General features: G+C 40.4%; 1 protein-coding gene across 4 annotated transcripts in view; it reads left to right on the top strand.

Annotated features, from left to right (window-relative positions):
• PHLDB2 (pleckstrin homology like domain family B member 2) overlaps positions 1 to 26,781 on the top strand; it is a 104,774-nt gene that overhangs the window by 42,568 nt on the left and 35,425 nt on the right. For 3 of the 4 annotated variants that reach the window (XM_074972654.1, XM_074972663.1, XM_074972678.1), the window contains exons 4-9: positions 962 to 1,345; positions 5,268 to 5,411; positions 6,262 to 6,399; positions 20,903 to 21,031; positions 23,168 to 23,323; positions 26,404 to 26,514. In XM_074972654.1, the coding sequence (XP_074828755.1) occupies positions 962 to 1,345; positions 5,268 to 5,411; positions 6,262 to 6,399; positions 20,903 to 21,031; positions 23,168 to 23,323; positions 26,404 to 26,514 (1,062 nt within the window). The remainder of the gene's footprint in view (positions 1 to 961; positions 1,346 to 5,267; positions 5,412 to 6,261; positions 6,400 to 20,902; positions 21,032 to 23,167; positions 23,324 to 26,403; positions 26,515 to 26,781) is intronic. The other variant, XM_074972670.1, reaches the window with a different exon arrangement.

The following is a 26,781-nucleotide window of genomic DNA, read 5'->3' as shown; positions in this document are numbered from 1 at the left end:
AATAATTTTTAAAAATACTGCAGAGCTGTTCAAAACTTCTGAGGAATTAAATGTTTCTACAATAGCTTGAGCCATGACCTCTTGAAGTCTGTCATAGTTGTTCATATTCTCAATGTTAAGAAAATGGTGTGAGCTTTTATAACTTAACAGTTTGCTGGCAAAGCAATAACCACCTGTTTTAGGTTCTGTTCCATTTTAGTCAACTTTTGGTTCTGACATATTATTTTCCATCTTAACCTCCTAAGGATCAAAAGTGGAAGTCTCAAGATGTAAAGCAACTTACAAAATTGGTGGGGGAGTGTGGAGAAAAAGGGGGAAATGAAAGTTAATGAAACAGGAAATCCTAAAAAAGGGGAATGATTTCTGTGTAAATTGGTTCTGTGTAAAATCAGCGTAATCGTTTAATCTCTGCCAGGAGCATCGCCAAAAGTCCAAGGAGGTTGACATATCTTTTAGGTGGTAAGCTGTGTTGGGCATGACCATTCACGTTTGGGTGCTTTTGGAAATAAATAATAATTATAATCTTTTTCTGTGGTGAAAAGGGAAATTTGAATCTTGAATGTGGGATCATAATCTTTTATGGAGAACAGCTTCTATGTTCTCTATCTTACAACTCACTTTTGACTCAGTTGCTTTATAAATCCCTTTTTATATGATATTTACATATATATTATAGCATTAAATTATTACACTAATTTTACATTAAACTCTTTTCTACAGAAATTATTTCCCATTTTTAGGATTTCTTGCCTCATTAACTTTCGTTTCCTCTGCCACACCATAATTTTAGGTATATGTATAAACATATATAATACTTTATCCCTAGATTGGTAAAGGCACATAAGGAAATTTAATGACTTTAAAAATTTACATTAAAAAAAGTGAACCTCTGTGTAGTTTTGACATTTTCTTTGCTTGAAATTTGTATGTTAAGTTCAGCACTGTCTGTTTCAATTACTAGGAGCGACAGCGGCTGGAGACCATCCTCAACCTGTGTGCTGAATATTCCAAACCTGATAGCGATCCTGTTGCTGCTACCACTGTTGCTGATGTTCAAAAAATTAATAAAGAACTGGAAAAACTTCAGCTGTCAGATGAAGATTCTGTATTTGAAGATTCTCAAATGAATCCAGAAACAAGATTTAGAAACCACTTGAAATCGTCAGCAAGTGATTCTGATTTCTCAGAGTGTAGTAATCTCAATCGAAGTGTTGCCACTTTCCTTACCTCTAGAGGGATTAGAGCTGATGAACACTTAAGTGACAATATGAAGACTCCAGCTTTAGCATCTTCTGCCTTCTTGAAGGGTTCCAACGAGTCTTCTTACCTAAGTATCATACCAAAGGTAAGATTCTTGAGAAGTGAACATCACATATTGGGAACCCTTGGTTGAAGTCTTCCAGCTGAATTCAGGTTTTATGGCGGAAATCACAAAGAAAAAGGCTTAAAGATAAGTTTCAGTGAGACAGTACATCTGTTTTGGTCCAGTATTAGTTGAAATGTTGGTGATTTTGTTTGCTGTGAAAGCTATTTATTTTACGTACCTTTCCCAAGTGATAAACAGTTCAGGAGGAGGGAGTTTGGTAAATAACAGTATAAAATGATTTAAATAAGCAGCGTTTCAAACGTCCTGTAGACAGCTCGAGTTTTATGAGCAAATTAATGTATAATTGTTGTCAGGTGGAGACTTACCGTTTTAAGTATTCAGGCCTGTTGCCAGAAGAGGAGGAAATCACATAACTTTTCTCCTCCCCTTGACTGAGATTTCTGCCTGCTCTAAGATCACCAGATTTTTTCTGACCAGCTAACTAGAATAGTTTTAAAGGGAGCAGAAAAGAATCGCCTGGCTGAATTTACTCCCCCATCCCTTTTTCTTATTTTGAACAAAGCCATTGCGTCAATCAACATGCTGCCTCTTGTGAAGTGTACTGGGACAGTTGACCTATTCACACACCACCAAATCTGTCCAAGGATCTTCTCCATTAAACACCTACTGCTCCTTAAGAAACTGCTACCGAATATTCCCCATTCATTTCACAGTGCAGTCTTGTAAGTTAAAGGGGGTGCTCCTTTTAATAAAATTAATTCCTTAGTGATGTTATTAATAGCTAACGCTTCAAAAATCAAATTCATATTTTGCTATTCATTATGTCTGTTTACCTTTTGGGGAGCTTTTCTTCAGATGGAACAGTGATAGGCTAATCTTCTACATTTTTGTGTTGTGGTTAGTTTTACTTGTAAGTTCCTTTGCACTGAATATATGTTGTAACTTTCAGTGGTCCTGTGACCAGTTTGCATGGAATGAGCAAATAATTTAGAATAATTTTCATGTAGAGCCGGTTGAAATTCAGAACTTCCATTCCATGGAAAATTCCGCCATTTTGAAAAATTTCCTGCAGAAAGGAAATTTAAAAAAAAATTGTTTCAGAAAAATCAAAGTTTTTCTGTTCGTTTTATTTTTAAATGAAATCACAAGTGCCATCCTCCTTCAGCCTCAGACTCCAGGGGCCTCCCCTCCAGACTTTGGAGTTGTGGGAGTTTCTGCCATGGAACAGGAAGCCTGGAAGCCCTGAGAGCCCTGGTTCTGTCAGACCCCTGCCTGTCTATCAAGAAAAGTTCATTGAAACTGAAACATTTCCATGAAACATTTTGGTTTTGATGAATTAGAGTTTTCTGATCAAAAAATGTTTAGTGGAAACATTCCCAGCGAGCTTTGTTTTCATAGTTCAAGCAATCAGGTCTGTGGCCAGAAGAAGAGGAAAGAACTGGAATCGTCCTTCATTCCTTCCTCCCTAAAATATCCACCGTAATGGAAATGTTTCTGTTGGCCTCAAATTTTTAAGCGGGGTCCGGGGGCTTACCCTGCTCCACCCACCCGGCCCCAGCAGGAGCACCAGGTGGGCGGGCAGGTGGAATGGGGCAATCCCCTGCACCCTGACCCCATGCCCCGGCTGGAGCACGGGGTGGGCAGAGCAGGGCAAGCCCGCGCATCTCGACTCCACTGCCTGACAGGAGCATCGGGAGGGTGGAGCAGGACAAGCCTCCATGCCCTAACTCCGCTCCCCAGCAGGAGCTCTGGGCAGGTGGATGGAGCTGGGCAAGTGCTGGGGCCAGAGCAGAGCTGGGGTTGGGGTGTAGGCCTGGATGCTAAGTGGGTTGGCCACGGCCCACCCATGGCTACGACCCTTCCCCACCCCCACTCCACCTCTTCCCTCCCCGTTGCACCCCTACCCCTCCTCTTCCCCCCCTCTTTTCACCCCCTTCCCCAGTGCGCCCCATCCCCGCTCCTCCCCCTCCCTCCTAGCGCCTCCTGCATGCCACTGAACAGCTGTTGCACAGCGTGCAGGAGGCACTGGGAGGGAGGGGAAGGAGTCATTCCACAGCATGAAGGAAGCATTGGGGGGAGGAGGAGGAGTTGATCAGCGGGGCCAGTGGGCCCGGACATGACTTGCGGACACTCTGGAGTAACCTCACAGACCCCCATGGATCCACGGACCCCAGTTTGAGAGACGCTGAGATAGATTACATCAGGTTGCAACAGGAATATCTAATCAGTTACCATATAACTAGATCATCATTTTGTTATTTCAGCAGCTAATCCATTTCAATGCTAACCGTTTAAGGACTTTCAAAATAAAGGAGAGGTCAAGGCACAACTCTTCAGTTTTGTCATCTTAGTCATCACCTCATAGTAGGGGATTTTTCACATTGTCTGCTTGATGGTGGCTCCAGTATTTGATGGTAGCTTTCATGTATTTTCTATCTCTCTCCTTACCCCTTTGTAGTAAGGGCTACATTAGCTTCATTGCATTCAAATATAATTCATGTTTAAGGGTATCTTCTATTTGACTTGGTTTTGTGCATATATGGGTAAAAGGGGATATCATTTACTTTAAAGAAAAAAAGAGAGGGATGCTCCTCTAGAACTCTTTCTGACGAGCCTTTAGAAATAAGCGTATTTTAAGCAGAAACCAGTTCCCTGTATCTACACCTTAAAATATTGATTCTCTCCTTTCTTTATCTGAAATTTACATTGAAACACTTCATGTGCAAGTTATTATGCTCTTGAAACCCTTCCATGCTCATGACTGTTACTTACTTTCTTTCCATAAATGAAAGTTCCTATTTTTAATCTCTATTGGGAAATTGAAATTGAAGATGTTATGTCAGCATTAGCCAAACAGGATACCGGACAAAAAGAGGCTTTCCTGCTAGGATTACTAGCACTAGTAAGTAAGGAATACCATTCATTCATGGTAAAGTGTGTTCTGCTAAAGGAAGAGAAGAGCAGTAACAGGCACCTGAGTGTTAATGAAATGCAGTTCATTGTTCTCAAATATCAAGGTCAGATTTGCACATGATCTCTTGTTAAAATGTCTGCCCTCAGAATAGTAATTAGGTAGTTGAGTTTCACTGGGTTTTGAAGAGGGCCATATGGTATAGCACTTAAAGCAAGGGACTGAGAGACAGGATCTGATTCTAATTCTGTCTGGAGACAATGAATGAGAGACCTTAAAAAGTAATTTGACCCTATTGCTTCAGCCTTTAGAAAACAGGATAATTTGCAGGAACACTTTAAAAACTAGCTGCTGTTTTGGAACGAGGCTTTCCTGGGTAAAATAAACTCCCAAAATATCTTTTAACATTGCTTTTTATATCTGTCATAATTGTCCAATAAATAATTGAGGCAGGAGAGAGGGATTTTAAAGATTGTTTGCCATGCTAATTGTGCATCCATCTTACAAAAGCCACTCATTTTGACACTTGCTTATGAAATGCTGTATCATCCCGGTTTTTGTTATATATAGAACTGAAGTATACTTTTTAAAAGGAGAAATTTATCTTCCTATATCTGTTTTACTTAGGAAGAGAGAATGTTGGATTATTACAACCAAAATAACACAATGTATGAAGTGTCTGAAGAATACAGCTAACAAGAAGAGTTAATGAGAAAAGACTTGATGAATGGTTTCAGAGTAGCAGCTGTGTTAGTCTGCATCCGCAAAAAGAAAAGGAGGACTTGTGGCACCTTAGAGACTAACAAGTTTATTTGAGCATAAGCTTTCGTGAGCTACAGCTCACTTCATTGGATAGTATGAAGTTCGGTACCCAATGCTTACAAGTGAAGTGTCAATTAGCAGGCATACAAGCAGAACTCTTGGCAATGCAACAGTTATGTAAAATAGTTGAACACAGAGTGAGAGGAAGGAGAAAAATGTACTTCTTTGGAATTTTATTAATAAACACCGCCTAATGACTAATTGCAGACACCAGAATGCACAAGTGATGAGCAAAGAGGGCAGGAGCTTGGTCGGCTGGAGGAAGAACACATAGCAATACTAAATAACTTAGAGGAACTTGAACAGAAGATCAAAGAATTAAATGACCAGATGGATGAATCTTCAAGAGAGGTATCAAGAAATGAGGTCTCCTGTTTCTTTTCACGTTTTGATTTTAAATGTCATGCTCATTAAATAGCTAAAATTGAATATATGCATGTATCTTGTGGTGTGTGTGTGTATGTGTATTTATATATATAAATTATACAGGAGTCTCATGCATCCACATAGCCTTTAAATCCTCTGCCTTTTGGCCAAAATTAAGTGCAGTATCATATTAACTGATATTTCCGTACTATGGGGACTATTTTCTTCCCTTGCAGGAGGCTGGATCTATTTGTCCTTTTCTAGTTCTAACTACTATGCCCCTAAATGTAATTAGAATAGTACTGATTATTGAATGGTTGATGGATTCATCTGAGAATCTTGTCTCACTTGGGAGTATTGTATCTCATGTAGCCATTTAAAGGGTAAGGATGTGAGATAATTTCTTTTTAAAACTCCTCACCCTTGTGCTGGCAAGACTATGAAGCACTGTTGGTTTCTGGAATCTCACACTTGCAAACCAAGCTGTGTGGACCTTAAAGTTGTCCTGTCTCTAATTAGTAACAACAGGAAAGAAGCAGCTGTTCCAAAAGTGGTTAGTGCAGAGGCTGGCGCAAGTAGTAGGTACGGTATCATACAGAAGGAAGGAAAGAAGAGGAGAGTTAGAAAATAAGTGCTGAACAAATAATATTTAAACGTTGGTTTGTTACAATATTTTATGGTGAGGTTTTCCTTTTTACATATCTGTGATCTCCTTGTAACATGTAGAAGCTCATGCTTGGTGGCATCAACACTGCTTTTTAAAATGTAACAAAAAAAGTGTACGAAGATTTCTTTATAAGCTGGACTGCTTTTGAGAAATGTTTTGTGTTCCTAGCTGGATATGGAATGTGCTCTTTTGGATGGGGAACAGAAATCTGAAACAACTGAACTTCTGAAAGAGAAGGAAATATTGGATCATCTGAACAGGAAAATAGCTGAGCTGGAGAGAAATGTTATTGGTGAAAAGACAAAGGTAAATAAAGTTATCTTCACTAATTTTGTGCTATTTAGTCCTTGATCTTCAAAATATATTCAAATAATTAACATAAAGGAGGAGTTCTGTAACATGCACTGGCGATAGGCGGGTTACTTGATTTATATATGGTAGAAAATAATTATCTCAAGAACTTCACCTTTAGAATGCACTTGTTTTATGAGATATCTTTGATTAGCAACATGAAGTGATAAAGTAGAAAAACCTAATTTGTTGAAAAGGTATGTGGGATACTTTGGGTGCGTTAAATGCCAAGTAAAGCAGAGTGAACGCTGGGTGTGCAGTCACAATACACCAATTATCACAACATGTATCTTGGACTACAATGTCCTATTGTGGTTATGTTATCTATTGTTAAAAAAGGTGGTATTCATTTGACTTTTCCACAGCCTTCCATCGTCAGTTATTTGTTTTAAAATGTATTCACATTAGACCCTCACTAATTCTCTCAAAAAATCCAAGGATATTTTTCCTTTTCAGCAAAGAAATGTAAGAGCAGATTGCTGCAGTTTGACTTTATTCAGACTTCACTTACAAAATACACAACATACACTATGCAGAATGATAAATAAGACACCTGTCCAAGTAAATTAATAATGTACACTTTTAATACAATTATGCAGGTTCATTCAATTTGGAAATTGTTAACTTTTTAAATTTTGGGAATCTACAAAGAATTTTCTAAACGTGTACAAATTAAATAATTAGTTCTCTAGTATGTGTAGTCATAACTTTCAATTGTTTTTTAATGCAGTTACTTCTGTGAAATACTGACTTAACTTGAATACAAATCTTAGACACCCAAAATGGAAAAGACCTATTAGTCCCCATCAAGCCAGAGAATAATTGTTTCCTCTAACCTATTGTCTAGTGTGTTTCCAAGTCCGCATATCTTTTCTTGGAAGACCATTCCACAGCCTGTTATATCCCACTGTCAGGAGGTTTTTCTGGATATTCAGCCAATAACTGTTCTTTTCTTAATTTCATCCCAGAACTCATGGTTTAAAACTGTCTCCCTGGAACTACTCTAAATAATTCTTCTCCATCCTTTAGTCACTTGACTGGTGTTCAGTTCCTTTGGTTTTAGATTTTGTTCCTTGGATGGTCGCCTGAAACAGGCTTCATTGCATTTATTCCATGAACCTTTCACCATCCCCTTGTGTGGCTTAGACAAGCGACACATTTTTAGTTCTTGTAAACTTTCCTTCTAAGTCAAGCCTACAGCCCCTAATAACTTTTGTTGATTTTCTCTGAACTCTTTCCACATCATTGCTGTCTCTCATGTATTGAGCCTGAACTCTACATTCCAGCTGCATGTTCACTAAAGCTGCACAGAGTAGTCCTGTTGCCTCCTTGTTCTATGAAATGACACATGTAAATATGCTTAAACTTTATTAGGCTTCCCTACCTGTTTCCTTCCTCAGGCCTGCATTCACTTTATATATCAGTGTTGCTGCAACTATCAATAATGCTCAACTTGCAGATTCTTTAGTCACATTTTTAACCTGAGCATGAAATCAGTTTAATAGGTTTTATTTTTCTTATTGGTCAAAGACCAGTCTAAAGCTGGTCACTGTCCAGGCTTCAGGTGAAATGGTTTAAAGGGATGCTATCAGGCAGTTGAGATTCTCAGACTGTGTGGTGTGAGCCCCTTAAATATTTGGATAAGTAGATAGAAATTGAATGTCTGAGTGATGTTTTCTTTCTCTCTCTCGTACTTGTTCTATTTTAATCTCAAACTTTATGACAAATGGAAATTAATCCTTATTTTTTTCGACATTTTAACACTTTTTGGAGCACTTTTAAATATTCCCTGACAGAGCTGTGAATCAAAACATAGCAGCATTGCACTTGTATATGCTAATCAGCAAATGAAAATGGCAAGTCTAGTTTAATTTTCCAGCTGAGTGCAAAGCAGAAAGTAAACAAGCTGCCTAAAGAGACCTTTCTTATTTGAAAAGTAAATTTATTTAAAATACTTGTTTTTTACAATGCAAGATGGTGTTAGTAATATAGGTTAAAATATTTTAATTAGTTTTGTCTTGAGTGTACCTTTATAAATAGATTAAAAAAAAAAAATCTTTTCAGAATGCTTTCACTACTCATACTTATGGCTTTGCCAAAATCTGAAGTTTTTTATATTAAAAACAAAATATGTAAGTGAGAGAATACAAATCTCCTCCAGTAGTGCCCTGGGAGGCTTAAAGAAAATAGAAAGTTTTTTAAAAAACAAAAAAAAATATTGCATCATGCAAATTGTGAAGTAAAATGTCATAAAATCATAGCTGTAATATTCTGGAGGAGGAAGGAAACGTTAACAAAAAAGATTGGGCATGTAATGCAAATAAATATCATTCTTTAGCTAGCTGAGAGAAATAATTTTCAGTATCTTGTTTAATAGTGCTGTTTATGTAAGATTATACTTTCTGCATATCTCATGAGCTAAGCAAGTTCTTGCCTATCCTGCAATAGGATGGGAAACACCCTTCCCCTTCTCTGCCCCCCCCCTTCCCTTCCCTCCCCTCTCCTCCCAAATGCTGCCTAAAGTGATGCTGATGATTCAGCATATTTCCTCTGAGGCAGTATTAAATTAAATTAAATAGTGTCAGGGCTCAGTTGGGTGCTTGCCGGTGCCATCTGTTGACCCCTTGTAATCATTAAAGATTCCGTGCCTTTTTTTTTTTTGCCTCCCAGAGCATATGTGTTAGAAATCTGGCCAACACAGATACTCTCTGACTACTTGGCTATCTTCTTGTGAGGCTTCAAGTAATGCTAGTGCTCCAGAATGTAAAATGTCCATTACCCACCGATGACAAAGAAAGAGACCTGGAACTGTCTTGGCCTGGGAGAAACCCAGGACTGAAATTAGATGAGCAGGGGAGAAGAGAGGAAAGGATGGCATTGTGATTTGGGCCCTGGACGTGGACTGGGGAATCTGAGTTTGATTCTTGGCATGGCTGTGGAGTTGCTTGTGTGGATTTAATCTCTCTCTTCTCCTGTTTCTCACCTGTAAATCAGGACTGTTTCCTATAGAGTTTTTGTACATTGTCTGGCACAATAGGGCTCCAATCTACTGTAATACAAGGCAGGATTGAAAGGCAATGGGGCACAAATCTTGCATAATATACTCTCTCATGGTTGGTTAAACAGCCAGTTCTCTTAGTCTTGCAAATATTCCCTCACATTTTTTTGTGTGGGGCTAGGGGGAGAAAATAGTATTTTTTAAATAAAGCTCTTTGCTCACACCTCCTAAAAAAAAAAAAGAAAAAAACCCATCCCCTTGTCATTAACATTATTGTAGACTTCAGTGCCTTGCATTTGAACTTATAAAAAATGCAACACTCTGAAATAAATCTAATTTCCCCCATTCTTCATCACTGGTGTAATGGTATTTTCACAGGAAGGATTTTTAGAGAGAGAGAGAGAGAGAGGGGATGTGATTTGCACTGGTGCTAGCAGAGGTGCAACTGCACTATTGCTGCAGTCTGGTACATACCAATCCACTTTTAGGCCTTGGTCTACACTAGAAAAACATGTACCCAGATTGTGACAGTGGTGCGATTGCACCTCTGCTAGCACCAGTGCAAATCACTAGTCTAGACAGTGTGTTTAATGCCATGCCATGAAAACCTTTTCTGGTACTAGTGCCTGGTGCTGTTACTGCACCATTGCTGTAACGTGTGTAGGAACTTGCTGAAAGTAGATGGGCCAACGGAGCCAAGATTCTCCCAAGATGAAAGTTACAGAGGTTTTGGTTGATTGTTTCTAGTGCTATTAGGTAGCCTCTGGTAACCAGGCTATGGAGCAGAATTTCTACTTGGGTTTTTTTTGAGTGTTCAGTGGAATTTTAGACCATGTTAGCTTACATAGCAAGGTGTGACTTTTTTTGCATATGTGGAAATTGTTTTTGCCTCCAAGCTACCACAAAGGTTGTAGATGAAGAAAGCAATTTTACCACAGCTTGCAATCTTCCCATTCTTGTAATAACGAGAAGCATTTTTACCTTAAGCGTTCATGTGATTGAAAAGACAGTGCCATTTTGTGCATATTCGTTATCATCCACGGGGGGAATGATAACACTCTGAAGCCTAACCAGCTGAAGCCTAATCTAGCATATAAACACTTCAGTTATGGAATTGCTCAGACTTCAATAGCAAGCTATTGATTGTATGCTCTAGTTTGGCAGAAGCAGCACCAGAAATAATTCAGTGCTAATTCAATTTGATACTTGGTTGTAGCTTCACGCTTCCTGGGAAAGAACTTTACTACAGATTTTGACAAAATGATTTTAACCTGCCTTCTTTGGATAGAACCAAACTGTACAAGTACAAAAAATAAACATTCCCTGTTCCTGCCTCCCCCCCGCCCTGTCTCGCTTCCCCAACTTGCTGTTTACTGGAAGGACCATGTATGCATTCTATGTGGTAGTGACACATTTGTGACAGCTGAATTAGCACCTCTGTACCATTGCGCTATTTTCAATGACGGCGTCCTAAGAATTACACTTTGAGATGGAGACCTGCCATACTCTATCTCAGTCCACGAGTGATTTTTGTCTTTATGAAAGTTGTATAAAAGTATATTTATCCATGTTAAATATCCAGATGTGGAAATAAATTTTGTCATATGTAGCTGAATACCATCATCGACTTGGTTTATGCATAACCAAGTTAAAGCATTTTGAAAAAAATAGGGATGAAAATTCGTGAAAAAGAAAATGAAATAATGAATATGTGGACATGACAAAAGGACAGTGCTCGTGAACTTTGGCACAGATTAATAGAAGTTGTGGCAGAAAGGTTTACCTGCCTGGAAATAATTGGCCCAGAGGCTTTAACCTAAATTTTAGGAGTGAAGAGTTATCCTTCCTCTGTAGGACCCCTCTCATGTCTTGCTGAAATGATGTCTTTTATCCATAGTGTTTCCTGTCCATCTCCTCAAGAGCAAATTCCATACAGAAGTCAGGCAGTGGTTGGCAGAGGATAACGCGCCTTCCTGCCTTACATTTTATTTTGTAAAAGTATTTTGGGAATAAAAAACAGAACATCTCACATTTGCCAGGATACTTGAAACTTGGCTCTACGGAGCCAAATCTGTCCTGTAAGGATTGCGGAAATTGAGTCAAGGAAAGGATGCCAGTCTGCCAATCTTTTAAAAGGGACTCCAAGAAACAAAATTATACACATTGGTTGTTCTAATGGTTTGAGTCTGGATCTAAAATTCAGGTTACTGTTTTTGTGCTGCAGTGAAAATGTGTAAAGCCTAAAGAATCAGGCAGATTAATAACTCCATACATTTTTACATCTTCCCTACTAAGGCCTCAGTTTAGCAAGATAGTTAAGTATATGTATAATTTTAAGCAGTTGAGTAATTTCATTGAAGTCCAGGGTACTGGTTACCACCTACAAGTGATAAACATGCTGAAGTCCATAAAGGCTGTGAATAGGATCCTGCAGCAATGAGGATCCTTATAGGAAAAGGATCATTATAGGTGATAATGGATAATTGGAAACCTCAAGTTCATTCTGAGACAGTTATGAAGAAAGTAAATTGAACAGTGGGTTGTACTGCTAGAAAGATACCTGTTCATTTTGTATCCTCTTGTCATCAAGCAGTATCTGTTAAGATTGTCCAATATTTTGAAGTTTTCTTATTTACAGCATTTTGTGCTGCTGGGGATATTATGGTTAGCTGGAAAGACTGCTCCTTTTTCTGTTCTGGCAGTGCTGTTGGAGGTGTTGTTTTCTAGAAAGAGAGATTTTTTTAATCAGTGAGGAAGCATGCTCAGAGTTTGAGTTTAGGAAACCCTGTTCTTCATTGCCTTGCTGTGTGTCTGTCAACAAGTTGCAACATCTTTCGGTTTCTCCATGTGTGAAATGGGGATAATACTTTAAGGATATTTTAGGCTAAATTATTTTAAAATTGAGCAGCATTTGGAAGACATGAAGTTCTTAAGGTGTACTGAATATTAAAATGCTGACAAACTGGAAAAAAACTTGATGTTTTTTAAAAAAAAATAAGTTGATGTCTGCTAATGTGGGGCTGTACTTAAAGCAGAAGTATTGTTTAGTCTAATACAGAATTGATTAGCTTTGTAGTTGTTTTATGCTTGCAGCATTTGATAGAAAGCTCCTGATTCATAAGAGAGCCCCTCCTATGATATGTCCTAATGTATGTCATCTGTTATGGTATGCATGAGAAACAGCCTGCCCTTGTTCCACCACAAGAAGTATTGGGAAAAGAAAAGGAAATGGCTTTCCCTTACATGTCATGTTCCTTTCCCCATGTCTGGCAGGCACCTATCATTCCCCACCGCTCGTGTCTGAGTGGCAACCTTAACTTTACCATTAGTAATTAAATTGTGCCAGCTTCCATCGACAGCTGTGCTTGTCTCGTAAGACAGAAGAGTGAGAAACAGGCCCTAAAGAAACGGGAAAGTACAGAGGGAAGAACAAACAACTTGTCTGCTTCATTCCATCCTTGTTTTTTTGTTTTCAGAACGTCAGGCAGCCCTCTTTGTTTTATGAAATCCAGCCACAACGTTGCAAGTGCTTTCAGTTCTGGGAAACTGGCAATATATTAGAAACACTAGAAAGGTTGACATTCAACCCGATCTCACAGTTATTCCATTAGCCTCCTTTACTGTCTGACCATCAAGGGGTGTGTTCCCCACCTGCTGTCTAGTTGGAGGGCTAAGGCTGACTTTCGGGGGGTGGACTATATCCTGACAAATTCCCTACAGATGTTGCAGCTCTACTGATAGCAAATCACTAAAAGCAGAGCATCCTCCTTCCATTGAAGTAGTCAGAATGCAATGCTACTAAGAATTTTATTTTATGGACAAGGTGAGGATTCCCTTGGGAGCATATACATGTCTATATAGTGATGTGACACTTCTCGGGGCACCCAAGGCTGTCAGTCACCTTGTTGACACCCTTCTCCTGCATGAGGGAGGCTTGCCTGTGCCACCTGGGTGTCACATCCCTAACACAACCAGCCTGTCAGTCACTTAGGCACTCTCCTCTGGGACCAGTCCTGCTGGTTGACAATAGATGTACCCCAGCCCCAGAATCCCTTCAAAGTGTCCCCCTGGATAAATCCCAGATCCTCCATTCCCAAAGGAAGAATGTAGCCCGGTTTGCTAAGTTTTATCTTAGCCCACCACTCCTGAATCACACACAGCATTTGAGTTCAATTATAGTAAAAAAAAAAAAAAAAAAAAGAAATTTCTTTAAGAAAGAATAGAGATCCAAATAGAAACAAGGCAAAGTGATGGAAACAAATGGTTGCATGCAAAACAAAATAATAAAACATGAACTAAGGCCTACACTTTATTAATAATTACCTTCTTTACCTAATAGAGTCAATTCTCATCCCAAAGTTCAGTCTTTTGCAGCATTTGCTGCCCCACGGAACCAGGACCTCATCTTTCATAAACTACCCCTACTCACTGACGTACCTTCTCAGTAAATGAGTGCCGAGTGTCTTCTCCGGACCGTGATATAGCGAATCTGTCTCTTGTCTTTATTCTTAGCCAGGGCAGGCCCCTCGCTGTCACATTGTTCCTTTTAACTCCCAAGTGGTTTTGATGTTTATAGTTAGGGCCTCACCAAATTCACAGCCGTGAAAAACATGTCACAGACTGTGAAATCTGGTCTCACCCGTGAAGTCTAATCTTTTGTGTACTTTTACCCTATAGCAGCATTTCTCAAACTGGGGGTCCCAACCCAAAAAGGGATTGCCAGGCTATTGTAGGGGGGTTGCGGTATTGCCACTGTTACTTCTGCACTGCCTTCAGAGCTGGGCAGCTGGAGAGTGGCAGCTGCTGGCCAGGCGTCCAACTCTGAAGGCAGCACCGCCACCAGCAGCAGAGCAGAAAAAAGACTGCAATGGTATGGTATTGCCACCCTTATTCCTGTGCTGCTGCTGGCAGAGCTGGGCACCTGGCCAGAAGCTGCCGTTCTCCCGCTGCCCAGCTCTGAAGGCAACACCGCTGCCAGCAGCAGCACGGAAGTAAGGGTGGCATGGTATGGGGTGGTTGTCACTTTTTGGGGTGTCATCATGGGCTTTACATGTTTATATTATGCTATTTTAAAATATGTATTCCTGTTTTGTTAAAGCCCTGTGAAATGTAAGCTTTAATTGTCTGAAACTGAAATTCAGGATTTTTAAAATGCTATGACCGTGAAATTTATGCAAATGGACATGAATTTGATAGAGCCTTGTTTATAGTGTGTCTTTGATAGGTTTCCATTGGTTTTTCTGAGTTGTTGCAATGGTGCAATACATTACATATTCAGCTAGCCAGGGAGGGTTGACAGCTCCGTCTTGTCTGAATGGGTCATTACTGAGCATTTGATTCTCTGGTGACTCACTTCCGCTCCAAGGCTATAAGGGTATAGTTTTCAATATAGTTACAGTATTTCTTAAATATTACCCATACACACATCTCTCAATAATTATGAATATCACTGAATTACAAGTTTTCAAGGGAGACTTCATAATGCTACTCTTTATGGGTAAATACCATGAAAATGGTTATTAGGTATAGTGAGTTTGTTAGGTCTAAGACAGGAGTTTCTTGTAAAAAATAGCGAACCTTTGCCAGTTGGCACCAGTAGGTATGTCTACACTACAGTTAAAAGCCCATGGCTGGCCCATGCCAGGTGACTCTGGCTAAGGAGCTCAGGCGAAGGGGCTGTTTAATTGCAGTGTAGACGTTCAGGCTCAGGCTGCAGCCCAAGCTCTGGGACTCTCCTACCTCTCACGGTCCTAAAGCCCAGGCTCCAGCCCAAGCTGGAATGTCTACACTGCAATTGAACAGCCTCTTAACCTGAGCTCCATGAGCCAGAATCAGCTCACACAGGCCAGCCGCTGATTTTTGAAAGAAATGTCTTTCTCCTCCTTTGCTTGCTGGCCAGTTCTCATGACATCTTTCTAACTGACTGTAGGCTTAGGAGGGCTTTTCTGGGATGTGGTTACGGTTGTCTGGCCATACGTGGAAACAATTGGAATGTGTGTAGAGGTTATTCAGAATGAAGACCCATTTAGGTCCTTGCTTGCTTTTCAGAAAGCTCTAGAAGAATTTGTTAGGGAAGTACTGGTGATTTAATAGTCTAGTCTATTTGAAAGAGTAATAAGCCGTGGTGAGCTGGAGCTGGTTCGCACCAGTTCACTAGAACCGGTTGTTAAATGAAGAAGCCTTTTTAGAACCGGTTGTTCCCCGTGAGGGACAACCGGTTCTAAAAGGGCTTCTTAATTTAACAACCGGCCAAAAGTGGTGCCTTAGGAGCACCCACGGGGAAAATTTGATGGGTGCAGAGCACCCACCGGCAGCTCCCCGCCCCGCCCCAGCTCACCTCCGCTCTGCCTCCTCCCCTGAATGCACCGCCCTGCTCTGCTTGTCCGCCTCCCCCGGCTTCCCACGAATCGGCTGTTCGCGCGGGAAACCGGGGCGGGCTGAGAAGCAAGCGGCGGCTTCGTGCTCAGGCCCAGGAAGGCAGAGGTGAGCTGGGGCGGGGGGGCGCGAGGAGGGCCGCCCGCACCGTAGCAGGTAACCCCGGGCGGGGGAGCGCAGGGGAACCACTCCCCGCCCCAGCTCACCTGGGCCTTAGCGCGAAGCTGCCGCCTGCTTCTCAGCCCTCCCAGGCTTCCCGCGTGAACCGCTGATTCGCAGGAAGCTGGGGGAGGAGGGCGGAGAAGCAGAGCCGGGCGGTGCGTTCAGGGGAGGAGGCGGAGCAGAGGTGAGGTGAGCTGGGGCCGGGCACGGGGCCACGACCCCCTCATGGGGTGAGGAGGGAAGCGGTTGTTAAGATTTTGGCAGCTCATCACTGGTAATAAGTATGATGGGAATGACATCCTCATATAAAGTCTTCTATCTTAGAACAGTGTTAAACGGATGTGGGTTTGGATTCCTGACTGATGCAGATCCTGAGGTATTTCACATTGGAGTAATTCAAGTAGGAGAGTTGACTCTGTGTGGAGAGCTTTGGTGTACGTTTATTATTGCATGTAGAGTTGCCTGTTTGTTCTTTCTTCTTTGTTGTGTTTCTCATGTCAAATAACATTTTCTTTTTTTTTTTTCTTTTTTTTTAAGGTAGCAGAGTCAGACCTTTGTACCCAGACCATGCAGTCCCTTTCACAATGACCTTGAGCAATTTTTTTTATAATTTCCACTCATTATTTTTTAAAATTTCTCCCCAGCTTGTCCTTCTCCTCTCCCCCAAATTGCGAGGTACAAGGAAAGACAACTGATCAAACCCTTCCCCCACTAATATCATCAAAACAGAAGGCTGTACTACGTCAAAATCCAGGCTGTGATCCTAAATGACCAATTCCTAACAAACCCACAATGCTGGGTTAATTTTGGGTTGCCAATTATATTGTACTGTTCCTATTTAGCTTTTATTTAAGGATCCTGTATTCAAACACACTTTTTTGTTTGTGCTATTAATACTTTGCTGGTTCACTTGAACAAAGTCATCATGCACAGAATGTGTCATGCTGTGGCCATCCAAAACAAAGCTGGTGGTTGAAGTTCTGGCTTACTAACCTTATTGCAATGTCCTCTTAAATCTTGAATTTATAGAGAAAATGTAATAGCTTGCATACAGATGTTGGTGTTTCTGTTGGTCAGTTTTCTAAGAAAGGTTGTGTTGAATGACCTGCAAGACCAGTAAATAAGTGTCCAAATCACAAATACTTTAGATTTAATTATCAAGGTTGCTTCACATTTCAAAATAATAAATATACCCGCTATGTATCCCATAACTGGTTACTGGGCAAAATTATCTGTTTCAAGGGTGCTCCTAAATGCCCAAAATTCCCCCCCAAAGATACTTACATGTATCTGCAGTTAGATTCAATGGGAGATGAGCACCTGTATCCGAAGGTGGAATATGGTCCAAAGTGGAAAATATGGCAGAGCAACACGTCTTATTCCTGGGTTTTCCTTTTCTCCTGCAGAAATAGGTGTTGATTAAAGGGCAACTCATCTGAATCTAATTTTGCTATGGAATGAAGACTTAAGTTTGGAAAGCAGCTGGAATTGTGGGGAAGATGTTTAACAGACAGAAGTTGACTTTGTGGCTCTCCCTGTTGTTGAAGCTAGCTTTAACTCACATTTATAACTTTGCTCTGTAATAAATTTTTTGGAGTAGAGCACAGGAAGGGTGGGAGGAGTACCACAGTGTATAAAATAACAGTAGAACATTTATTAGCTAGGTCAATGCCATTTTAAATTGTATCTTTCTCCTACGAGTTTTCCAAACCTTCTCTTAAAATCTCAGCAATCCTTTAGAGTCAGGATGTTTATGTGGCAGCACAGGGAGCCAGAACATATGGGTTCTAGTGACAGCTCTGTCACTGACTGTAATGTTGGACGGCTCACTTAAACAGTCTGTATCACATCCAGTATGTTGGACCGTAGTACCTACTTCACAGGGCCATTAGGTTTAATCCATGGTTATAAAGCTCTTTCAGATCCTAGGAGGAAGATACTATTGAAATGCAGATAACTTATTATTCAGTTCACTTCTTCATCAGATTATCAGTGTGTGAACTAAACCAATGCAAAGTCAGTAGTGCTGGTGGAATTTACCAAAGGGCTGCAAAACGTATAATGCCTGTAAATGCTTAAGGTGACATTTCCTGCTATGATTGCACAAGTGAACCAGTCTGCTGGGATGTTAGAACTTCCTGAGTTATAAATAGAAGAGATGGGTATCATTTTCTTTCAGTCTTCAAGGAATACCTTACTGGTTTATTGATGGAAGTAATAATATTTCTGGTATGGTCCTCAGTGAGTTATATACTTGCTGATGTTAGCTGTTCACACTTAGATTGACTTGCCTATTATTGAATGAGCTCGTGTGATTGTTAGGTTGCCTGGATCTCCAGGAAGCTATTATTGGAGTAATGAAACTATGCTCAAGGTTGCAGTAATTCTTGTTGCTGTAGATTGCTATGTGGGTGGGATCAGGAAGAGAAGAGCAATCTGATTGTGTCTCGGACTAATGTGAAACTGACAGCTATGGTTTTGAAGACCTGGATATTGATTTGTGAAATATTTAGATTCCCTTTTGTGTTGGGGGGAAGGGTTGACTCAGGATGTGAGCCACTGCAAGGCCCAACAGGTCTCAAACCTAGGCCTCCATAGCTACCAGGTAGCAGACACCACCATGCTGCCACCCAGCAGCAGCTATAACCAGCTCATGCTCCACGAGCCACTACTCACTGTGGATACAGACCATGGGAAGTTCCGCCTCAAGGGGTCTGACAGGCAGCAGCTTCATGGCTCCTGATTGGCTCCCCACCCTATGTAAACCCAAGAGGCATTCCGGGAAGTGTCTGGGCAACAGCAGTGATCTCCTGTTGCTGTCATGACCTTTCCTGCTCCCAGTTCTTGAACTCCTGGCTTCAACCTCAGCTTGATTTGGACCTCGCTTCTTCACCCGGACTCTGAAACCTGATTTGGACTCTGATCCTTGATATCAACTCCAGCCTAGAACTTGACTACAAACTCCTCTGCTACTCTCAACCTCAGGTTTGACCATCCTCTGACCTCGGTCCCGACTGTCCTTGTCAAAATCCTGACAGATACTGTCTGCCTCATTCTGGGCTAGTAGTGACAAAGCAGTAATTTGATGACTGTTTGGTGGCCTGTGTGGAATGAGTTTGATCTCAGAACAGTTGACAATAAATAGATGAGGGATTGAGCTTTAGGAGTCGTGTCTCCCGGGTTCTACTCTCAACTATATGTTGCTGTGTCATTGTGTGACCTCAGTCAAGTTGGGACTGCTCTGTACTTGTCAGTGAGCTCTGCTTATGTTGTTTGAGAATAGGGATGAGGGTTTGGAGTCCAGGTGACTGAATAGGATGGTTCAATCTCTCGGTTTTTATTGAGTTTGTGAAAATTGTCCATTTTTCTGGGCAATTCGGTGGCCTGATAGCATGGCCTGAGAAATGACCAAAACGAGCATTTCAATTCACATAAGACCTGATTGTAAACATTAAAAACAAACCAACAACCTGTCTTGGGAAAGTGATATTCCCCGTTTTAGAGGAGAGGAGAATATAAGGAGATTAATCAAACAAAATAATTTTGCTTCCTCATCTCGATGGTACTGTGAAGGTTTGAGGACTGTTTTAGTAATAATGAAGAGAATATGAAAGAGCATTCAGTGCTCATGAAACAGAAGATCTTGTATGGCGAGAGACGTGTCTATTCAAGGTGTTCAAATCATGTACAGTGACCGCAAAACCTGAGTGTGAGGAGCTGCTGAAAAGAGGCACTCGTTTTCAGAAGACAGAGAAAAAGAAGATGGAGAAGAGAACAAATAACTGGATATTGTAGCAGTCCAGAATTCAACTGTCCTTGGAAGGCTCAAAGAAAGAGGCTGGAACATTTAGGGCACCTAAAATATCAAGAAGACATGGAGGTCTGCTGGGAAATGAGAAGCCCATGTGTAGCTCAAAGAGGAAGAGAAGAAGCAGGGATTGAACAATATTTGAGTGAGTCTGTGAGCAGCAGCTGACTAAAAATAGTGTTAAGAAACCTGGCTGTCTTCATAGGTGAAGATGGTTCTTGATGGGTATCCTCTGTTAGAGACTAATTTACCCTATCAAGGTTTCTGGAACGTACATGTTCTGGCAGCCGCTTTCTATGGCATGTCAGGCATACTGTTCCTTCCAGACACATTACAAGAATGTTTAGGGGAATGTACCAACTATGTTTGCCAGTGCTGAAGTTAGTTACCTTAAATAATGTTATGTACACTGGAGAGATGAAAAGAAGATATATCTAGGGATGCTGCTGGAGTTTTCAGGGAGGAGTATGTAAAGCAGCCTTATATGCATCCTAGAGAACAGGGTACAGTTTCCTGTGGGATTAATTGAACAGATTCAATATGTTTTAGCTACTGAAACAGAATTTCCTGTCCCAAACGTATTTCTTCACCGTAATCTGCATCACTTAACCTTTTTACTGCTTGCTAACCTGTGCTCAGGAAGTAGACAGGTAGTTTACTCACCTTGAGAGTTCCAGTTTCCCTGTACAACCAGAGTATATATAATATTTCACCCTGCTCTTTGCAAAAAACATTTTTCACTTCACTCTATCATTATCAGACTAACATGCCTGCTGCTTCCTTAACCATTTTTTACTAGATAAGAAAGATTTAGATTAGATTTGAAAGATAGGACAGGGCTAGCCAATGCCTTTTGAGCATGGGAGTGGGAGGAATGTAACTCCTATGCACAAAGAACAAGGACTAGGAAGAGAATTAATTACTTCACTGTCATGATTAACTTTTGTTTTATGTCAACTTTACACCCTATCATTGCAATTTCTACTAACAGTGAATATCTGTCTTTGAACTACATGCTGAGGCTTTTTAGAGTTTTAGAGTTCATTATCATAATTGCTAACAACTGCTTGGGTTTTAAGGTAATTCTGTTCTTTATTTTCTGGTTCAAACTTCAGGAAAAAATAAAGCTTGATGCTGAAAGGGAAAAACTAGAGAGGCTTCAGGAGCTTTACTCCGAGCAGAAGACCCAGCTTGATAATTGCCCTGAATCCATGAGGGAACAGTTACAGCAGCAGCTGAAGAGGGTCAGTAGCAAGTTTCAAGATTGCACAACCTTTTTTATTTTTTTTTTTTTACAGCTAAGTTAATTATAATATTTTCTATCTCACATATGCAAAGAAGCATCTGCAAACTTTTTGCAGCTTAGTTGTGAGGGTTAAGTATTTGTTTCAGTGCATTCTTAATTAATATGTTGCATGGTGACAATTGAGTAGAATGCAAAACAGTGGATTAAAATTTTTTTTGTACTATTTTAAAATCTGTAGCCCAGTCACACATAATTAACAGCCTGCGCCTGTTGGCTGATATGAAAGCTGATAAGAAGTGTGATGTTTAGATGGACATTAGAGCATCACCTTGTAACTGAACAAGCAAAGACAAATACGTGGTTTCAGTAATTAGGATAAACTATATTAGCACTTAACTCTCATTGCTATTTGACACAATTATCTGTTGCTTTTTTGCCACACTGTCAACTGGTCTCTGTGTGCTGTTGTGCGTACTTATTTTCTTCAATACATAATTTAGTTTATAATCTGAATCATGCATTGAAAATGTCATTCCTGAGGTTATGTGTCTGCACAATTGATTTACATATCTGAGTTACTCTTTCATTCTTTGCAGCGGCACTGTTGCATTTTATTCAACACTTACACAGTCTAACTTGACTTTATTGCCTGTAACATAACAAAGTTAAAGTACAGTCTAAGTTAAAGTATAGTTAGGTACTGAAAAGACTGTAAAAATGGCATTGTGGGGTTCTTTTCTCTCAGATCTCTGAGGCTAGCATTTGGAAATTGTTTTTCTTCATCTTCTATTCAATGGGCACATGTGGTTGTTGAAAGGGTTAGTGAGACAAAATGAACCAATGTGCTGTTAGTGCACTACTGCCACTATGTTCTGTCCTTCTGTCATCTTTGATGGGCTAGGAGACTCAGCCCCCTCCTGGTGGATGCTGACTCGGCCTCAGTTGTTCACTCTTAGCTGGACTACAGCAATGTGATATAGCTGGGCTTTAAGTTTTCAGCACTTAGGAAACTCTAACTTGAACAAAATGCTGCAGCATGTTTCCTCAACAGCATTGGCTACTGCAAGCACATCAAACCTGTCTTCTGCTCTCAACACTGTCTTTCCATAGACTATCAAATCAGATTCAAGGTTTCAGTCCTTACCTTCAGGGAGTTCCGTGGCATGAGCTCAGCATATCTAAAACATCAACTGAGGCTCTGGGATGAAGACTGTGGCCAACAACTGTGCTCCTCTGGGACAATGGGACTTTCTGCCATTAGGGTAAAGCTTATCTGTGCAGGAAGCAGTTTTCTCTGGGGCTGGTCCAAGACTGTGGAATGAACTCCCTAAAAACTAAGAACCATCATAAACCTGACCACCTTCCATTCCAAGTGCAAGGTGCACTTCTTTGACCTTGCCTTCTCTAAGATAAACAAATAGATAGCAATGTGTGTATATATATATATTATATGTAAAAAATCCAAAACAAAACATTCCACTGCATACACTTCTTCCCTTGAGGAGAGGATGAAAGAATAAACATGACAGATGTCAGTCACTTTGTTTAATCCACTATTGGAAAGCACTCAGACACTCTGGTGATGAGCATGTTATAAGAACCTGTTCTGAATAGAAAGTTCTTTCAAATGTGTGTATGCACAGGTGATTCCATCTTTTCATGTTTAATTCCTGTGAAATAGAATTCTGTGTAATAGTGGGATGTTGGCAGTAATTGACGAAGTAACCCCAAAGTAAAGATCAGCCATGTTTACTTCTGTTTATGATGATGGTAATGCTAACTAAAGAAATCAAGTTTGTATTTGTTCAGACAGATTTGTGGAATGAAATTGAATAATCATTTTAGACTGATTCATAGAACCAAGTTAGAAGGGACTGCAAGGGTCATCTAGTCTAACACTCTGCCAAGATGCAGAATTTGTTATGTCTAAAAAATCATCCAAAACAGATGGCTATCCAGCCTCCATTGGAAAACCTCCAGTGAAGGAGCTCCCTAGGCAGTCTATTCTATTGTCCTACTGTTCTTACAGTTAGGAAGTTTTTCCTGAGATTTAATGCTGTTAAGTAACTGTTCTCTGATCACTGTAAATGCAAAATTTTTGCATGTGTGTTTGTTTGTTTGTCTGTCTTTAAAGGATGCTGATCTGTTGGATGTAGAAAGCAAACACTTTGAAGATCTGGAGTTTCAGCAACTTGAACATGAGAGCAGGTTAGATGAGGAGAAAGAGAACCTGACACAGCAGCTCCTGCGTGAAGTAGCTGAATATCAGCGTAGCATTGTCAGTAGAAAGGTAAAAGGATTAAAACTCAACTCTTTGCTTGATGTGTTTTTTTTTTTTTAAATTCAGAGCACTGTTGTTTCACCATTACCTGTTTCTTTGCTGGTGCACATAAAAGGGATTTAGGTGAATCCAGGGGTAGACTGTCCATAGGAAACATTACAAAACCTTTCTCTCAAAAAGCATCATAGCAAGAATGACACTCATAATGATGACAACCCCATCTTCCCAATCACACTGCCCTCCAAAAATTAAATTAAACTAAAGAACAAAGTCCTATAATACAAACTCATCTTCACCCCCAAAATAAAATAAAACAAAAATACAAATAACCACAACCACAAAAAATATCCCAAGCAAGGCTATATCCTTAAAAGGTAGGAGAGCCAGATATTCATTATATCCTCTAGGATAGTGGTGGGCAACCTGCGGCCATGCTTCCCACAACTCCCATTGGCCAGGAACAGCAAACCGCGGTCACTGGGAGCTGCGGGGGGCCATGCCTGCAGACGGTCAATGTCCGCAAAATGTCTCACGGCCTGCAATCAGCTTGCTCTGGGCCGCATGCAGGCCGCAGGTTGCCCACCACTGCACTAGGGAATTCACTCTTGCTACGTTATATAGGAAGTTCTCTGATAATATGATGATGAGAAGCAGCACCTTTACCATGATCACCTTTATTAACTTTACTCTTTACCTTTAAAGATAAATTTACTAAGAGGTGAGAAGTTGCATTTCTACCTGTAGCAGGACCACCTACCCAGTCTGGCTTTGGGTTAGCTCCTACCTCATTTTCCCCTCTTGGATTCCCCAATAACTTCGACACAGACTTTCAGGTGTCAATGAACACTCCTCCTTGGGGTCTGGGTTTGTTAACAAAGTTCACAGGAAAACACAAGAACTCCCATAGAGCCTTCGTAGCTGGCTCATGACCCTTTGTGCAATGGTCTTAGTCCTATCCCTGCCAAGACTTCCCTGTAGCAGACTTGCTCTCCATGCTCCAGTCTTCTTATCTGGCTCCCGATGTTGTCAGGCTTGCAGCCCCTCTGCCTAGGAGCTAGGGAGAGTCTTTATATATAAAGCAACTCCTGTAGCCCTCCTATTCCTCTGCATCTCTCCCTGCTCTCTATCGAGTAGCGACTCCCAGGGCTTCCTACAGGGAGTCTCCCTTCTCTTCCCTTTGACTCTCTAAAGGCTTCTCTTTTATCTGCACCCCAAAGGCCTGACTTTAGTCACATGATCTGCCTATCATGTGGCATTATTCATTTTGTACTTCTGTGGAGGCAGGTCGGGCTGGATCCACCACCCCTTAAAGAGCCAGTCACCCTCTGACACATCCCCTGATATCAGCCTTATACTGGGGTGCAATCACAATATATCAAGACCCAGATCATCTACTGTGTATTGTCTTGATGTTTTTATGCAGGCCTCCCCAGCTCTGTCTGTATAAGGTAGAAAAATTATTCAAACCCTCTTTCCCCATGTCAGCTTTATGCTTACCAGTTGAAGAGCCACTAATGGTTACTGCTGTTCGTTATTACTCTGTGCACTACAGTGCCTACTCAGAAAGAGTTGAATGCCCTATGCATGTAAAAGCCAAAGAAGTTACCAACCTAGGGACGCAAACAGGTGAAATAGATTTGAGTGAGGTTGCAGTGTTAATGCTGAAATATTTGATTGCACCAGGTGGGTCTTCAGATGTTTTATGGTTTTATGGAGCTATTTGGCAAACATACAAAACTGGATGGGCTAAGAGACAGAAGCAGCCAGAATCTTTGGTGGACAATAAGAAGCAGTAGGGAGTGTAGGAGATGAAACCAGAGTTGGATAAGCTAACAATGTGGCAAGGCACAGGTAATGAAACAAGTATTTATTTAAATGAGGGCAGTAGTGTTCAGGATCTTATGTTTTAATTTTCCCCTTCATTGTGGAACAACCTAGAGTATAGTGAGATAAAAAATTTCAAACCATCATTGCTTTTGTTTGACTGTTGCAACCTCAATAAATGAACCTGATTGCTGCTTCAATCTTGCTCATCTCTTATCTGTATTTTAACAAATGGAAAATAATGCAGTAAAATGTCAGCATCATGGCAGAATATAACTTGTTCTACTTCAACACAATAAAGTAGATTGAGAATGTCTGTCTCCCCCCCGCCCCCGCCCCAGCTGATCTTGCCTTGTTCTCCTATCTATGGCACTTACAAGGAGCCACTCTCTATAGTGTCTGTTTCCTACTGAATCCTCCCCCCATTTAATGGAGCGATTGGCTGTCATTTAGAAATTTCTTTGTTAGTTCTGTATTACTTTCTATATAATACTTGCCACTTAGTGCATTTCATCTTCAAAGCATTTAAACATTTTAAAGTAATTAAACCTCAGGCAAGTATTATTATTATCCTAACTTCACAGAGGGGCCAGTGGAGGCAGAGATATTAAGAGTCCAAGACTTCAGAAGAAGTGAGGTTAGATACAGAATTAGAATTCAGGATTTCCTGGTTCCAAGTCCTCTGCTCATGTGATAAAACACCTCATAGCATAGCACTGTAAGGTGGAGAAGAGAAAAAAACAATTATTTATTTTCACAGATAGGGACGTTCCATATGCATACACACACACACAGCAGTTAGAGCATAAATACTTTTGCTGGAAGGTAGCAACATAACACTACTTTATTTCTTAGAATTCAGAATAATGACACACAAGAACCCAAAAAACAGGCACAACTCAACCCATCTTACTCTGGGCTGGCTCTCTGCAGATTGATTGATCGCATTCTTCCCTACAGAGACTCCAAGCAGGACCAGGAAACGCGTTACAAATTGAAGTGATAGCTTGTCATTTTTAACAGTTTTCCATGTACTACATTAAGGATTCATACATTTTTAATAGTTAAAAATTCTTTTCCAGTAGTTACAGTCTTAACTTTAAGAAATAGTTATTAATTATCACAGTTCTGTTTTGCCAAGTTTATGGATGAAATATATACGTTATATTTGCTAGCATGTGCACTCTCTGAACAAGATCCATGCTGCATATATTGTCCTCTCAAACTTAAATATGTAAAATGTGGTTATTATATTTATATATTAGGAGAAGATTTCTGCTCTCAAAAAGCAAGCCAATCATATCGTCCAGCAGTCGCAGAGGGAACAAGATCATTTTGTAAAAGAGAAGAATAACTTAATAATGATGCTGCAAAGAGTAAGCATTTTCTTTTCTTTGTAAGACGTTTTTTAAAAAAACAACAATATAAAAAAATCCAACTGTTATATGGAAGTTGGAAAAACAAAATTATCTCAACAGGCTTCTGTTTTCCAATAGCATTAAAAAAAAAAACCACCCTTATTATTACCAGCCGGTTTCCTAACTAAAAACTGTAGTGGTGTTTCATCTTATAAGAGGTTTTATAAAGATTACCTCACAATGAACAAGGTCTCTGCATTAAAAATATAGTAAACAAAAGCTGTT

This window comes from Natator depressus, chromosome 1, assembly GCF_965152275.1.
Source record: "Natator depressus isolate rNatDep1 chromosome 1, rNatDep2.hap1, whole genome shotgun sequence".
Taxonomy (NCBI): Eukaryota; Metazoa; Chordata; order Testudines; family Cheloniidae; genus Natator; species Natator depressus.
Note: the sequence above shows the minus strand (reverse complement) of the source record. Positions and strands in the feature narration are given on the sequence as shown.